The sequence below is a fragment of the Anser brachyrhynchus genome (assembly GCF_964034855.1).
Source record: "Anser brachyrhynchus genome assembly, chromosome: Z".
Taxonomy (NCBI): domain Eukaryota; kingdom Metazoa; phylum Chordata; class Aves; order Anseriformes; family Anatidae; genus Anser; species Anser brachyrhynchus.
This window is the reverse complement of record NC_137697.1, coordinates 17737455-17752476: the sequence shown is the minus strand read 5'-3', so window position 1 is coordinate 17752476 and position 15022 is coordinate 17737455. Positions and strand designations below refer to the sequence as shown.

Genomic DNA, 15022 nt, shown 5'->3' with positions numbered 1-15022 from the left:
TCTTAAGATTATTGTTTCTTGGGTCTTTGTCTGTCATAATTTTTATAATCCTCAACTTCATTTTCTCTGCCTCCTAGGAAAGCCTTTTCACAAGTCAGACAAATGATAATGAGATCCACCTGAACTAACTTCAGAGTGAGTCAACCAAAACTGTTATGCACTTGTATGCATCATATTTCTGTACCTTTCGTTACAAAGACTTAAAGACATGCTTGCATTATTCCATGAGGCCTTAGAACCTATTACTCCACGTTAAAAGCAAGTAACATAACAGGAAGGATTTTCAATAGCTGTTAAGACAATGGGTTTTTAACACATTTTACAACAACTCAAAACCATAAACACTATTTGTTAATATAAACAAAATATTCGGTTTTCATAAGGAGCGATTCTTTGAAAAAAATATTTTGTGTCTGCATGAACAAACTCAGGTAACTATCAAAGAAAAGAAAGTGTCTGGAAGAGAGCTGTTGGTTGAAAGTACCCTTTTAAAGCGTAAAATACTGTTTCAAAATGCAAAAGCAGATTGCATGGCTAATATTTCATTTCTGCTAGTCAGCATCCCACAGCCACTCCAAATCTTTCGTATTTGAGTTGAAAAAAGAGGAACCACAGCATTATAAATAGCCTACACCTTCACATCAAGCGTGGTAAACTTAGGACCCGCTTGTTGATCCAAAGTATAAAGATCATTACATCAGCTTTAATATATCTAAGCTCCAAACTCCCTAATCTAAGAGCAGAATCTAATTCAGATAAAATGGAATGAAACAACGACATGAAGGCGCTGCACTGAAATAACATAGAAATGTCTTATTTAAGTAGTATAGGATGCAGAAAATAGTAGTTTAAATTAGAGAGAATTTGCACATGTGCCCTACAGCCACCAAACCAGGACGTGTAAATTGCATCAGGCAAAGAAAAATTTTTTTCCTTAGTTTAAATAAAATTATGTGTATATTATATCATTAGGTTGCTCTGCCGGAGGGTAGAAAGTCCCTGCAGAGGGACCTGGACAAGATGGGTGGATGGGCAGAGCCAATGGGATGAGGTTCAACATGGCCAAGTGCTGGGTCCTGCACTTTGGCCACAACAACCCCATGCAGTGCTACAGGCTTGGGGCAGAGTGGCTGGAAAGCTCTGCAGAGGAAAGGGATCTGGGGGTGTTAATCGAAACTCACCTGAACATGAGCCAGCAGTGTGCCCAGGTGGCCAAGAAGGCCAAAGGCATCCTGGCTTGTATCAGGCATAGTGTAGCCAGCAGGACCAGGGAGGTGATCGTCCCCCTGTACTCAGCTGTGGTGAGGCCACACCTCGAGTACTGTGTTCAGCTTTGGGCCCCTCACTACAAGAAGGACATCGAGGCCCTGGAGCGTGTCCAGAGAAGGGCTACGAAGCTGGTGAAGGGCCTGGAACACAAGTCCTATGGGGAGCGGCTGAGGGAACTGGGGTTGTTTAGTCTGGAGAAGAGGAGGCTCAGGGGAGACCTTACTGCTCTCTACAACTCCCTGAAAGGAAGGTGTGGGGAGCTGGGGGTCGGCCTCTTCTTGCAGATAACTAGTGATAGGCCTAGGGGGAATGGCCTCAAGTTGCTCCAGGGGAAGTTTAGGTTGGAAATTAGGCGAAGTTTTTTCTCAGAAGGAGGAGTCAGGCATTGGGACAGGTTGCCCAGGGAGGTGGTGGAGTCACCGTCCCTGGGGGTGCTTAAGGAAAGTTTGGACATGGTGCGTAGTGACATGGTTTAGTGGGTGACATTGGTAGTAGGATGGTTGGACCAGATGATCTTGAAGGTCTTTTCCAACCTTAATGATTCTACGATTCTAGGGAAGGTTAGGGAAAACAAAAAGAAAAAAAACCACAACACTTTCTTTACTGAAAATACACTTCATTCTTAAGTATATTTCTAAATATAAATTAAATTACATATATAATACATAACATATATAATAATAATAGTGAAAATATATAATTTCTAAGTATATTGCTACTGTCCCTTAGCTAGCCTGAATTACCACCAAGAAACCCTTCATCTTACTGTGACATAAACTTCAGTATTTGTGTAATTTATATTTTTTTCAGATAGATTCTTCTATCCTGAAATATTCCTTTAAGGAATAACAGATGCCAACATGATGATGTAATCTAACCTAAAAGTTTGTTTTTGAGACATGGTTTCCAATGATAGCCTGAAACTAAGGATGAGATTCATAAGTTTTTAAACCAGAAACGAGATTGATTTAAAAAAAAATATAGAAGGGTTTATTTTTATCACACTTAAATTAGGAACAGTTCAAATGATGTCAGTTTCTAAATACAAAATAGCAAAAGTATAACAAAGACCCGAGAACTTGTTCTAAGAGTGTTGAACTGAATGCCAGTCTTCTAAGTTCAGAACAGGAAGTGGAGCAAAAGACAAAGCTTGGTAAAGAAGTTGTAAACTTCATTCCTACAGCACCTGGTAAATCAAATAGTGTAATAAACACTCAACAGAAGTTGCATCAGAAAACCTCCATTTCACAATCTGCAACTGAATTTTACCTTCTACTTTACAAAAAACAGTAAATATTTGTTCTAGGCCTGCTAACTGTGGTAGATCAGAAAAACACGATCCTTGTTTATGCTGACATTCGTTTCTCAGCTTGATGCTCACTTTCCAAGATTCAAATTCTGTCTTTACACTGCATAACACTGTCTTTACATGCACAACAGTCACTGATGTGCATGGTAAGGTACCAGTATTTTTCAGCCAAATCCTTTACTGACCGTATGCATACAATTTTCCACAGTATGAACTTTGGTTCTTTACAATTTTGTTATTTGTATCAGTGTTAAAAAAAACTTGTAATAACATCTGTCCTTGTAATAAAGGAGGCAGAACTCATGTAAGACCCAGAAATTTTATTCCCTTATTAAGGGAGAGATAATGAAGCTATGCATAAAATATTTGTTGGAATAAAAATCAGTTTTGTTTGCTGCAAGTATTACCAGAAACACACTGATCTTCAGAAGGGAAGAAATGGTATGTATTGCGACAGAGAAAAATGCATGTTGTTTCTTAAGGTTTAATGTCAGCACACCAACACACAAAAAACCCACCTTCCATACTGACAAGAACCAGTGAAAGAGTTTTGATATTTTTCCCTCGATAAGGTACAGCTAGTATGAAGATTTTTAGACAGCTAGGCATAAGTATCTTACATTACAAAACATTTCTGACAAAACTAATCCCATTAACTCTTGCATATAGCATTTAGAATGATTAGTTCATGCATAACCAAGGTAAGATAACAAGGAGAGTGCACAAAGCAATCAGAGGCAAATCAGTTAACATCTGACAGCATCTCAGCTGCATTCACATTTAACTTGGATAAAACATTTTGTTTTTTAGAAGACCAATTGGATGGAAATACAATAAATGCATGGTATAGCTAGACTAAATACCAAATGGGAGAAGAGAAAACTGAAAAACCCTGGCCAATTCCTTGTTTGAACTGAAAGTTATGACTGAATGTTTTTGTGCCTTAAAATACAAGGCCTAAAACACATTGGTTTTACAGCACTGAAATTTCAGCTTTTCAGAAGAAGTCAACTTACACTGCATTCTTCTGAAATAATGAATGAGATTCAAATCTTGATTTTTTTTCTTCCAGAAAATAGGACTTACAAAACAAAATCCTTATGAATTACAATAAAAATAAAAATAATTCTGATATTCCTTAATATTTCAGGAATTCAAATGGAATTCCTACCAGAAGTGATGGATGAAGAACACAAAGCCCATTTTTATAATTAAGACCTAAGACAGATAATACACGTCTTCCAGAACCCAGGAAGAATTTTTCTTCCAGCATTAAATAGTGTCTATGAAAAAATAACATTAATTTATTGTAAAGTAACATAAAAATAAATATTCTGGAATATACAATATGAATTAATATTATTATGCTTGAAAGAATTCATAACATACTCTCCAGTATATTTCTGATAATAACTGTCTGATTTTACTTGTGATTTCCTTCACACCTTAAACTGTTATTCAGTTATTGTCATTACAGTTCTGGCCTTGTTAAAATACTGAAGAGCCACTGAAGATTACTACTGAAGTCAAAGTTGGCTTACAGTGAGGTTTTTGTCCTCTTTTCTTTAGCAAGCAGAGAAAGAAGAGGGAAAAGCATTTACTTTGGCAGAGAAGAGACAGAATATGGATGCTGCGTATTATTTTAGGACAGATAAAATGAGAAAAAATAGAAATGGAAATAGTGGAAGAAAACAAAAACGTTTGCAAAAGTGACATACTCAGGATGTACACTTTGATATATTGCAGATACACAGTATATACCATGAAATCTTAATATCTAACACATTTATGCCACAGAATTGCCAAACCAACAAAATTTGGATTTTGCAGTTTTCACAGTGTTTTCAAGGGTGCACGACTCTCTTAAAGTCTCAGACTTCAAGAAAGCATCTTGACAGGACTTAAGCAAATCTTTAAGTACCACTGACATTACCCAGCATTAAAAATAAAACAGAAATAAAACATAATCTCAAACTGGTATCCTTGCTAGCTTTGTAGAGTTTTCTAAACACTTCAAGCATTCAATTCTCTTACTACAATTAAAACCAAAGTAGAAAATACTTTGTGCCCCAGTAGGATTCTTAAACTTAAGTGTTGTTTTTTATATTAGTTGTTAAGTTATTATTCTGTGACTTTTGTTTTCTTATGTGTGATAATTAAATTTTTTCATCTAAAGATTATCAGTTTACAAAAAATGTTCTAATAAGAAAAATTAAAATACTACTTTAAAACTATTTAAAACCAACATATGGTTAAAAAACAGATGGTATTTCTCTAAAGCAAATTTCAAGTATATTCACAGGTTTACACAATGAAACTTTTAAGTATATCTTTTTCAAATACTTGATTAAGTACTTCAAAATGCTGAAGTAATTCAGCACTCAAATTAAAATGTTTGATGTAATTTCTGGCATCAATGCAGCAAATGTCACATAAAAGAAAAACATCTTATTTAAAGTAAGGTCTTGACAGCAGTCTGGCATAGTCAACAATCTTATTCAAAGACTGGAAGGCTGGTTATAATCAAACATATAAGGGGGGAATTAGGGTTTTTTTTTTTTTTTTTTAAATCTCCATTCTCTTGAAACAATGTAAACACTTAAATTTTCACCCCACAATCCTCTTTAATTAATCTAATGCTCTGAATTTGGAAAAAAAAAAAAAAGTAGGCATAGTATGTAAAAAGAACAATTTAAAGATGTGATACCAATACTAATCTGCTGATGGATGTAAAATAGATGTGTCTTTTCACCATCCATTCATTAGCCAGTACCTTAATCTCAGTTTTAGCCTTAATCCTGCAAAAGGTCCAGTACAACCTAGGCCTCATTCTCATACTATTCTGTGCTCTTCAGTTAATTTCTACCCCTATGCTTGCAAATTTTGGCTGAGATGCAGTGTTTATTAATCAAGCAGAATACCATATTAATGCAGTTGCATAGCTTCTGAACTAGCATTTTTTTCCTAAAGAAGCCAGCTCAGAACATAGACAGACACTGTCTAAGTGTCTGCATCATCTGCATAGACATATCTGATCCAGCATGTCACAACTCATTCTCCATTCCACACTCCCCCGAGAGGACAGGGAAAAAACAGTGGAAAAATCTCTTGCTATGGTCACAGAATCATAGAACATCCCAAGTTGGAAGGGACCCACAAGGATCGAGTCCAACTCCTGGGTCCCCAAAGGACCAGTCATTCGCTCAGTCACTGCTTGACAGTAGACTGTTTTAAATATATGCAATTTCTTGTATGTAAACTAATGCAGAATAGGTAAACTTTTACACATTTGGTAGATAATCTTGCTCTTGAGAGCTCTACTTCGCTGATGAAAACTCAGGTTGATTAAAAATTCACCAAGCGAACTGAGATAAATGCTTTTAATTTGGGGGTAAAATTATTTGCTCAGGTACTACACTGTGATTTACTGCTCTTAGATTTTATTCAAGCTAAGTATTTCAAGATTCTTTTGTGCTATCCTTAAGTTGTAAATGGTTGTTTACAGTAAAGTATCTTTCTTAATTCCTTGTATTTACCATTGTAAATACTTAAGATTCCACAACAGCCTACCTAAACTCCATACATCTTTGAATTTCTCCTAATGAATTAATCTTGTCTTCTGTTATTTTCTTTTTCCATTTGTATCCAATTGCTCCACATTTTTTTGGTGGTACGATACTTGGAACCAAGTGCAATAATATAACTGTGCTTTTACAATTAATGCCTCTGTAGCAACAAGTACACAATCACAGCTGCATCACACACAAATTCATGTTCATTTTTTTTTCTAGTATAAACCTGAAACGGTTTACACCACTATGGTTCTCCCAATTTATTAAACTTGTAAAATTATTTTTCTTTAAAGAAATATTAAAACTCCAATATGACTCTCAATTTTCAGTGACATTTTTCACATATTTTTCCCCTTCCCTAATCTAGTACTTCCTGTACTAAAATCTATTAGTTAGTGACATTCACTTTTGTTTGTTGATGATTAACAAATCAGTTTTCTAATAATGTTTTCCCATAGTCATAGGATCCAGTGTGAATACTCAACCCTGTTTTAATTTAATACACACCATCCATAAATTACGATTGAGATGATGTTACACAGAACAAAGTTTTATTTTAAGATATTACATCATGCTAGTATTATAAAAACGTACAAACAACTCCAATTGTTTCCACAATTAATATAATTAAGCAAGTTTAGAGGTCTTTGCTCAATGAAATCACACTTCTTAAATTACTATTACAATATCACTGCAAGACAGTAGCATTAGGTTTGCAGTCACAGGCTCGTACTTAGATTTCTAACATAAATTCAAAATTTTAACCAGCATCTTCTTTAAAACTGATGCTTTAGAACTCAAATGTTCTAAAAGACTTTAGAGATAATGTGAGTATTTGGCTAGAGTGAAAATGGAAAACTTCAGAAAACTGCTTTTAGCTCCAGGATGAAAACAGAAGTTTTCTTTTACATAAAGACTCAGGCAGACTGAAACATTTTTTAAAATTCAGAGAGGTAGATCTGAATCACTTTGTGTCTTCAGGCCACCTGTATTTGTAATGATGAAACTCATGAAAGACAGAAAAACCTTGGCTATTTCAATTTTAGCAAATAACACTGTGAAACAGGAACCAAACAGTTTTGCTGAGGCCCTGATCAGCTCAATATATACTCTTTGGACTGTTCCATTTTGGACTACCAGTTGGAACTCATCAGGTGTGCTCCTGGAACACAACTTCCATTGTGGCAACATCCAAAAGCACACATCTGGTCTGCGGTAAAGACACTAACGTAGATCTGCGTTTTAGCTAATATTCCTATTAAAATTTCAACTCTTCCCTGCTGCTCTTGAAGTACACATCATCTTTCATCTATTACCAGAAACTTACATATCACATAACTGTACTTGTTCTTTCCATACAGATTATAAGTTTTGTATGACTCAAGTGACAACAAATTGATAGGCATGTGAATAACATCTAAAGAATGATTTTTAAAAAGCAGTGGGTAGACTATGGAAGTGAAAATTGGCCATTTTAAACTCCTCTTCAAGACCATATCAAGCATGTTTGATCAGTCTCGTTTGAGTCTCATTACGAGTATCTAATGAGTCTCATTTACTTTTTTGGTGTGCATTTTGTAACAGCAGTTTCTCTACCATCAGAAATATTTACTTCCTTTGATCATATGGTGAATTACATTTCTTTTTCTTCATCAAAAAAGGAAACATCATTAGGATATTGACCTGCTTGTTTCAGGATGTAGATAAAATAACTCACTGGAGTACCAGTATAAGCTATTTGAAAAGAAAGCAAAAAAACAAAGGACAGTAATACTTACTCAATAATTTTGGCAGACCTACAACCAAGAGTTTAACTACCTGATTTAAACAGTGATGGTAAACACAATACCTTCCGTTGTGCTTCCACCTAACTACCATCACTGTTAGCAAGATGCTTAGCTTCTCCTCCCCCACAAAACCCTCTTCCAAGTCACATCTTATATTTCTTTTGATTTATTAAGGAGATGTTCTTCACAGAATCTAGAAAAACAGAACATCTAAGCCCATCCCACCCACAAGAGAGGCTCAACCTTTTTTAAACTAGTCTTAAGAAGTATTTGCCTAATCTTCTGTTGCAGAGTTCCACTCTGTAGGTCATCTAGTCCAATAGAAGTTTTCCCTAACATTTAACCTAAATCCCTTTAGCTGTAATTGAAACTTATTATCTCTTGTCTTCTCCACAGAAATTACAAAGAATAATTTCCTCTCCATGGTAGCCTTTAACATTCTTGAAGGTATTTAATATGGCTTCCTTTACAAAGTCATCTCTGCTCTAAACTAAACAGCCACTCTTCCTACAATGTTCAAATGTTATGCTTTCCAGATCAGTCACTGATGTTACTCTCTTCTGTGTTCCTATAATAAGTCTCAATATCTTTTTTTCCAAGTGGAATGGCCAAAACTGAGCAATATATTAGAGATGAAGACCTGCTCAGATCGAACAATGAGTCTGCCTTGCATACAACATGCTACTTTATACATGTCTTTTTTTGAGTCTTTTTCAATAGCATGGCACTATATGTATTAGATTTTAAGTTGCATAAGCGCTACCTAACATCTTGAATTTATACAACTGATCATTTCTAAGAGAGATACAAACCACTTACTACCGTTTTTTTTCCACCAGACCTCCCCCTTTCCTAAGCACATATTCCATTTACCTTGACATGGTTTTAATCTTCTATGAACTGATTAATCCAATACAAAATTGGAACAAAAAAGGAACACCTTTTTTCCAACTTAACAAACCAAATCATGTCAGTAAAAGCTTCAACACAGACCAGGGCTAGTGCAAGGGAGGACAGCTCTTCAATTTGACTACTGCATGTGAAAATACATACTTAGTGCTTAAATTTGCATTTTTCTTATTTCCTTATTTCTTATTTTCTCATTTTTCTTATAAATTTGCATTTTTCTGATTTTCCTTTTGTCTTCCCCTTCCCTGACCAATATATTTTTTTAGTCCAGAAAATTTAATAAAGGTAATCTGCTGTCTTCTCCAGATCACTAATGAACAGATTCCTGGGAATCCTGCTTTCCAGTTTGATTACAATTCTCTTTAAGAATTCTTTTAATATTTTATTAAAGTTAATGTCTCTGGGACTGCTTGAGCCAACTCTGATATGCTTCACTGAATTCCATCAAGTTTGAATGATTTTAATGCACCTAATTTATCTAAGCAGTCTCTAGTTTGTTTGTTCTGTACATGAATACTTCCTTTATGTCACTGATCACATGTAACCATATGAACAAAGCTGACTGCTATGCTAAAGACTGAATTAAAACAAGCATTCAAGCTTAGTTCCTTTTTGTTTTGCCAAAGAAAACCAACTCTTTTCTTGCTTATTCTTCTCCTGTTACTGTATTTTCATTAATCATTTTCCCCTTTGCTATTTGCATCTCATTTAACATCTTCTTCATTTTGTCTTCAATTTTAGAACATGTTTATTTTCATACTTTTCAGTTAGGTACTCCAAGAACCTGCTGAATGGTTTCTTTCCTGCTATATATCTTTTTCAACAGGTACTGGAACAGACAAATACTTATGCTCTGACAGCACTCACAAAAAGGAAAACAAGAACTATTTTTACCATTAATTCTTACCTATAGCTCTTCAACAGGTTAATCTCCTACCTGCTATTTAATTCAATGAAATAAAAAAAACAACACACACACAACAACGCCCCCCCCCAAACAGCTGATACATAAAGCTCCCATTTCTTCTTCCCCCACCCCCTACCTGTCCTTGAATAAAAGGTATCCTTCAATATTGTACCATAGTTGTATCTACCAGTGGTATCCAAGTATTAATTTAGTCTGTCACTGTAAAGTGGATTTCCTCAAATTATTCTACAGTAAGTCCTCTGACGTAACTGGCACCGGAACAGGGATAATGTTAAAGCAATGGTATTACAATTGCCATACATGGCACTACTCTTTATCATTTATCATATATGTACATAAGAACTACTCTCTTTTCTACACTTCCACTTGCAGTTCCTTTTTTAACGTGTCCAATGACTGCATTCAGTGTCTTGCCAACAACAGCTTATATTCATTTAGTGACAGTATGATTCCTAGAAGCTTTTCAGAGCCACTACTTTGTATAATATGGTGACAGACTTCATATACAAGTTCCAGATACTGCATTTTTTTAATTTGCCAAACTGGTTATTGATCAAGTTCAGAGATTCAAGAGAATCCATGACATTTTCTAACAATTGTTATGATTTCTACTTTCTAATTTGTATAAAAAATGATATGATAAATGAGAGTAGAGTAATGGAAATTTTTCTGGCAATGACTTTATATTTTCTTTCAGATTTTTTATGTTGTTTGAGAACTGGACTAAGAACCCACTCCAGAAATGTGTCTAGCAACTCCAGAGTACTTAAAAGCCTGTCTTTTTTTTTTTCTGTTCAGCTAACGAAGTGTTAAATCCTTATGCACTAAAAATGCAGTTTACTTAACAATTTGTGTGCATTTAGTAAGAAATTGAATATAAAATTATTCTGATAAAAAGTGGGCATCTGAAGATCCCATTTTGCTAAGGTTTACGAAGAACAAACATGCAACCAACTTCTTGATTTTAAGTTCCCCTGGTATCATTCAGAAGAGGTGTAGAAGTTTGAAGTCAATACCTTTGAGTTCAGAGTTAATCATGTGTACCCTTAAGTACCTTTCCAAGTTGGACACTTAGGAATACTTTCCACTTTGGAGGTCAGAATAGGTAGGTCCCCATTAAAGAATTAAATCAATTATTTGAAAAAAAATTATTTCAAATACAGAAGCCTGCCCAACTATACATATGTAACTGAAGAACATTTGAAAGAACAAATGCCACCTGTCTAATTTATTTATATACTAGCATCCTTTCATTCTTAAGGAAAACTAATTTTCTGGGAAAAAAAACCCACAACATTTCAACAATATATCCATCTGAAACACAAAACTACTAAACAACTTTAAAATTGTATTGTTAACTGGAAATCCACACAACACCTGCTATATTATACTCTTACCTTCCTTTTCTTTGGGTTTTAAAGCTTGCTCTTCTTTTTTTTGCTTTGCCTCCAGCAGTTCACGTTTCAGCTGTCGTGCTTCTTTCCGTAGCTCCTCACTGCAAAGGGAAAAATATTTACAAAAATTTAATCTTTTAGGAATGTAAAGCCACTCAGGAGAAACAGAATCAAAATTAATGGGCAGTAAATCTCTGATATAAACAAAGAGAATGTACTGACTCACTGATGCTAGGAAGATGGCTTAAAAATCAATTAGAACCTAGAAAAGTTCATATTTTCATTAGCAAAGACAACAAAAGAACATAACAGATGACTTATTTTAAGAGCCCATTAGAAATATGTCAAGGATATGAATAATAAAACAAAGAACTCCCATCTGTATTTTTAATTTAATATTGTAATATTTAGCTATAAGAACCACACAAAGAGATTTTGAAAGAGAGGCAGTGCCAAATGAATATTACATGTATTCTCTAATTCAGTTTCCTGAAGTAATAAATTCTAGCATCCTGGGTTTCTTAGGTGGACAGACAATGTAGTTGCTATATAACGAAGACATGACAAGTATGTACGGAAAAAATATTACATATGAAAATTAATTTAGTTTTAAAATGTTACAACAAATAACCAGAAATAACTAGAAAGAAGAAACCAAAAGTTTGCAAGACTGTGTATTAACATCAAATACAATGTCTGTCTTCACTGAATCACAAGATAGCTGAGTTTGGAATGGATGTCTGAACACCATCCAGTCCAAGTAACCTCCTCAAAGCAGGGCCAATCAGAGCAAGCTGCTTAGGGCGCTGTCCAGTCAGGACTTCAAATATCCAGAGATGGAGTCTCCACAACCTCTCTGGGTAGCCTGTTCCACTGCTTGACCACCCTAATGTGAAAAAGCTTTTTTTGTCTGTTTAAACGGAATTTCTTGAATTTCAGTTCATATCTATTTGTGCCGATCTAACGGTTACCAGTATTAAAGAAGTGGTAACTGCTTCACGTTTTTCTGTGTCAGAATCTGTATTTTCCACTTTTTACAAAACGTAAGTTTTGACTTATTTAGTATTCAAAGTCAGTGCATTACAAAAATAGCTACAGTGCAGGAATATGCCATGCAAGCACCTTCCTGCAGCTCTGTTACCACAATGTTACTTTCCTTAAGCAAAGACTTGGAATTATGGGATGATGACGTCTTTCAAATTTTATTTTCATTTGTGTATGTACAAAGACAGAGCTTGTGAAAAGTACTAGAAAAAGAAGTCTGACTTTGCAAAGGTACTCAAAAAATCAACCACAGCAGTAAATCTTAATTTTCAATTGGCAGAAACGATACTGAGGAAGATTAACAACTTTTACATGAGAATACAGTTCTACTTTTCTATCGTGATTTAAAAAAACCAAGACAAAAACCAAGGGAAGTGTTAGGAGACTTTTTTAACCCAAATAACTCCCTAACATTTATATAAATTTTGGATAATGCAGTAAGCAAGCTGTATCACTACACCAATCTAGTATATTACAAGAACGTATTTCTTACAGAATTCTGGCAAAATAACATACATATCAATTAAAGTTACACATCTGAAATATTTATAGCGATAAAAGTTAAAAAGATGCATTCAGTTCTCATTAAAAGTGGCAGCAAAAACCTTGTGAAGATATTCCAGGTGCCTGGGAACTATAGGACTTTCTTCTCTAGATTTCCAAAGTACGCTGCCAGGTACAATACAACTCTGCTCTTTCTTCCTCCTGGAAGAAACTAATTCTTCTTTGCAACTCGGCAAGAGTGGGTTACAAATGGCACTTAGAATACAACAGTCCAGCACATCAAAAGGCTTTCTGTAAGAGGGACGCACTCTCAGTTATCTTAAAGTACTGCGGAATTAAGAAGAAGAACCTGTCTCCTGATAACTATTCAGCCTTCCTCTCCCTCTTTTGTTTTTCCAGTGGAAAGAGGTTTCTGTAAAGAACACAGAAGGTCTTAATTCCTTGAGAGCCTAATTATAAAGTAATTTTTCAAGCTCCCTCTATGATCAGTACTAGGTCAAAATAGGACTTTGATATTTGGCTTCAAGAGTACAGACTCTAAACTTCCTACATTTTTTATTCCTAGGGTCACTTCACAAAGTTAGGTAGGTGAGAAAGGCAATTCAAAAAACCTACATGCTAAGGAGGAAGCCCCAAGAACTGATTAATTGGAAAGCCAGAAGCCAGACTTACTGGTGGAGAATGCGAAATAACTAACTTCTTGAAATGGAAAACCATGAAATTGATGAAGTACAGCATAATCAAAATAAGGGACTACAAATCAGCCTGTACCTGTACCCTTCATATTTGAAGCACAGGTCCTTGTGTGCAGTAAATTTGCTGACATTTTATATACCTTAGCTTTTCTCAGCTTGTAGGCACTGCACTGTTGCCTCTTGTCACTGGAAAGTTTCTGTCACTACAGAGGCATAGCTGTGTGTCTGGTACAGGCTCTTCTCACTGCCTTCTTGGTCCCACTGTTATGCTACAGACTCTTCTCTTGCTCTCACTCATTATTCTTCCTCTTCTTCCCCCTTCCTGTAGTCTGGAATATTTCCTCCCTCCCTCAGCACAGACTTCCAAAACAGGTGCAATCACCTCCCCAGACTACTCATCCCCTCATCCATAAATGGAATGCAACAAAATAAAACATAACTTCATTTTTGCTTCCTGAAGTGGCAGTACAAGCGTTACATACAAATCATTTCCTTCCTGAATTTCATTTTTTGAAATTTTTGAAATGCAACTCATTCTTTAAAAATTCCAATCTTTTATCTCCATATTTTGCAAAGAACACTTCAGTAAAATTGCTTAAGTACCAAGCTGGATTCTGGCTTGGAGATACTCCTTCTAAACATGGACCAAATTTCCAAATAACAGTGATTTTTATTGCTTTTGGATGTAAAGTACATTTTACAGTAAATAAAAGCCGTAACTTTCCATAACTCCTGAAATACTGGCTAGCACTAGCTTATGTATAAACAACAGCTTTTAACCTTTTATCTGAAGTTGCTTAGCCTAAGTATTTTTCTCCAATTACTACAATCTCTTGTCTACATAACCCTCGATATCTTTTTCTGACTGAAGTCCTGAAAGATAACAGCTGTTAAACAACTTTACAAAAGGCTTATACTATTCTAGGGCCAAGCACAATGGTCATCAACTATCTCAACCATCTGTTCCATATTCGAGATCAAGCAAAAAATAACTCTGTATATATGTGTACGTGTATATATATATATGCATGCATGTGTGTAATAAATTACATATTGAATGTTTCTGAAAACAAGAATTACAGACAGTATTATTTTTCTCCAACATTGCCAAAACTCTCTAAGAAAGTTAGCTCCAAGAAGCACTATGAGAAAAATAAATCTGCAGGAAATTAAGAAAAACAGTTTCAGAAGAAAATGTGTAACTCCAAAATTCTTAGTTGACTTCCTTAAAAAGAATTGTTTTATCTAGAAAGTCTTAAAGGGATCAAGTCTAGGAATTCATTTGAATTCTTGGCTCAACTATGGATCAGTATGTATCAATCTGACTGATGGGAACTCCACAATCTAGATACTATGAAAACTTGGGGCACTACAGGTTGATCTCTTATTTCAACTTTAAGACACCATGCATGGGGAAACTATCATCTTTCCTACACTGTTACCTCAGTCACTACTCAGGTTTCTCTTCAGCAAGCTAAGTAAGTTATATTTCTTTAAGTTCTTCTTAAAAGAAATTATGTTTTCCTAGCTTTAATCACTTCTCTATACCTCAGAACTCCCTGCAGCATTTCCACAATCCCGTTGGAATGTAGACCTCAAAATTAGACACAT

General features: G+C 35.1%; 1 protein-coding gene across 5 annotated transcripts in view; it reads right to left on the bottom strand.

The window, feature by feature from the left end:
* The window catches only part of CWC27 (CWC27 spliceosome associated cyclophilin), a 130711-nt gene that overhangs the window by 31341 nt on the left and 84348 nt on the right, over positions 1-15022 (bottom strand). For all 5 annotated transcript variants that reach the window (XR_013943836.1, XR_013943837.1, XM_080574672.1 and 2 more), the window contains exon 11: positions 11172-11269. Coding sequence is in view for 3 of the 5 variants with exons in the window: in XM_080574672.1 (XP_080430798.1) it covers positions 11172-11269 (98 nt within the window). In the remaining 2 variants the exon portion in view is untranslated. The remainder of the gene's footprint in view (positions 1-11171; positions 11270-15022) is intronic.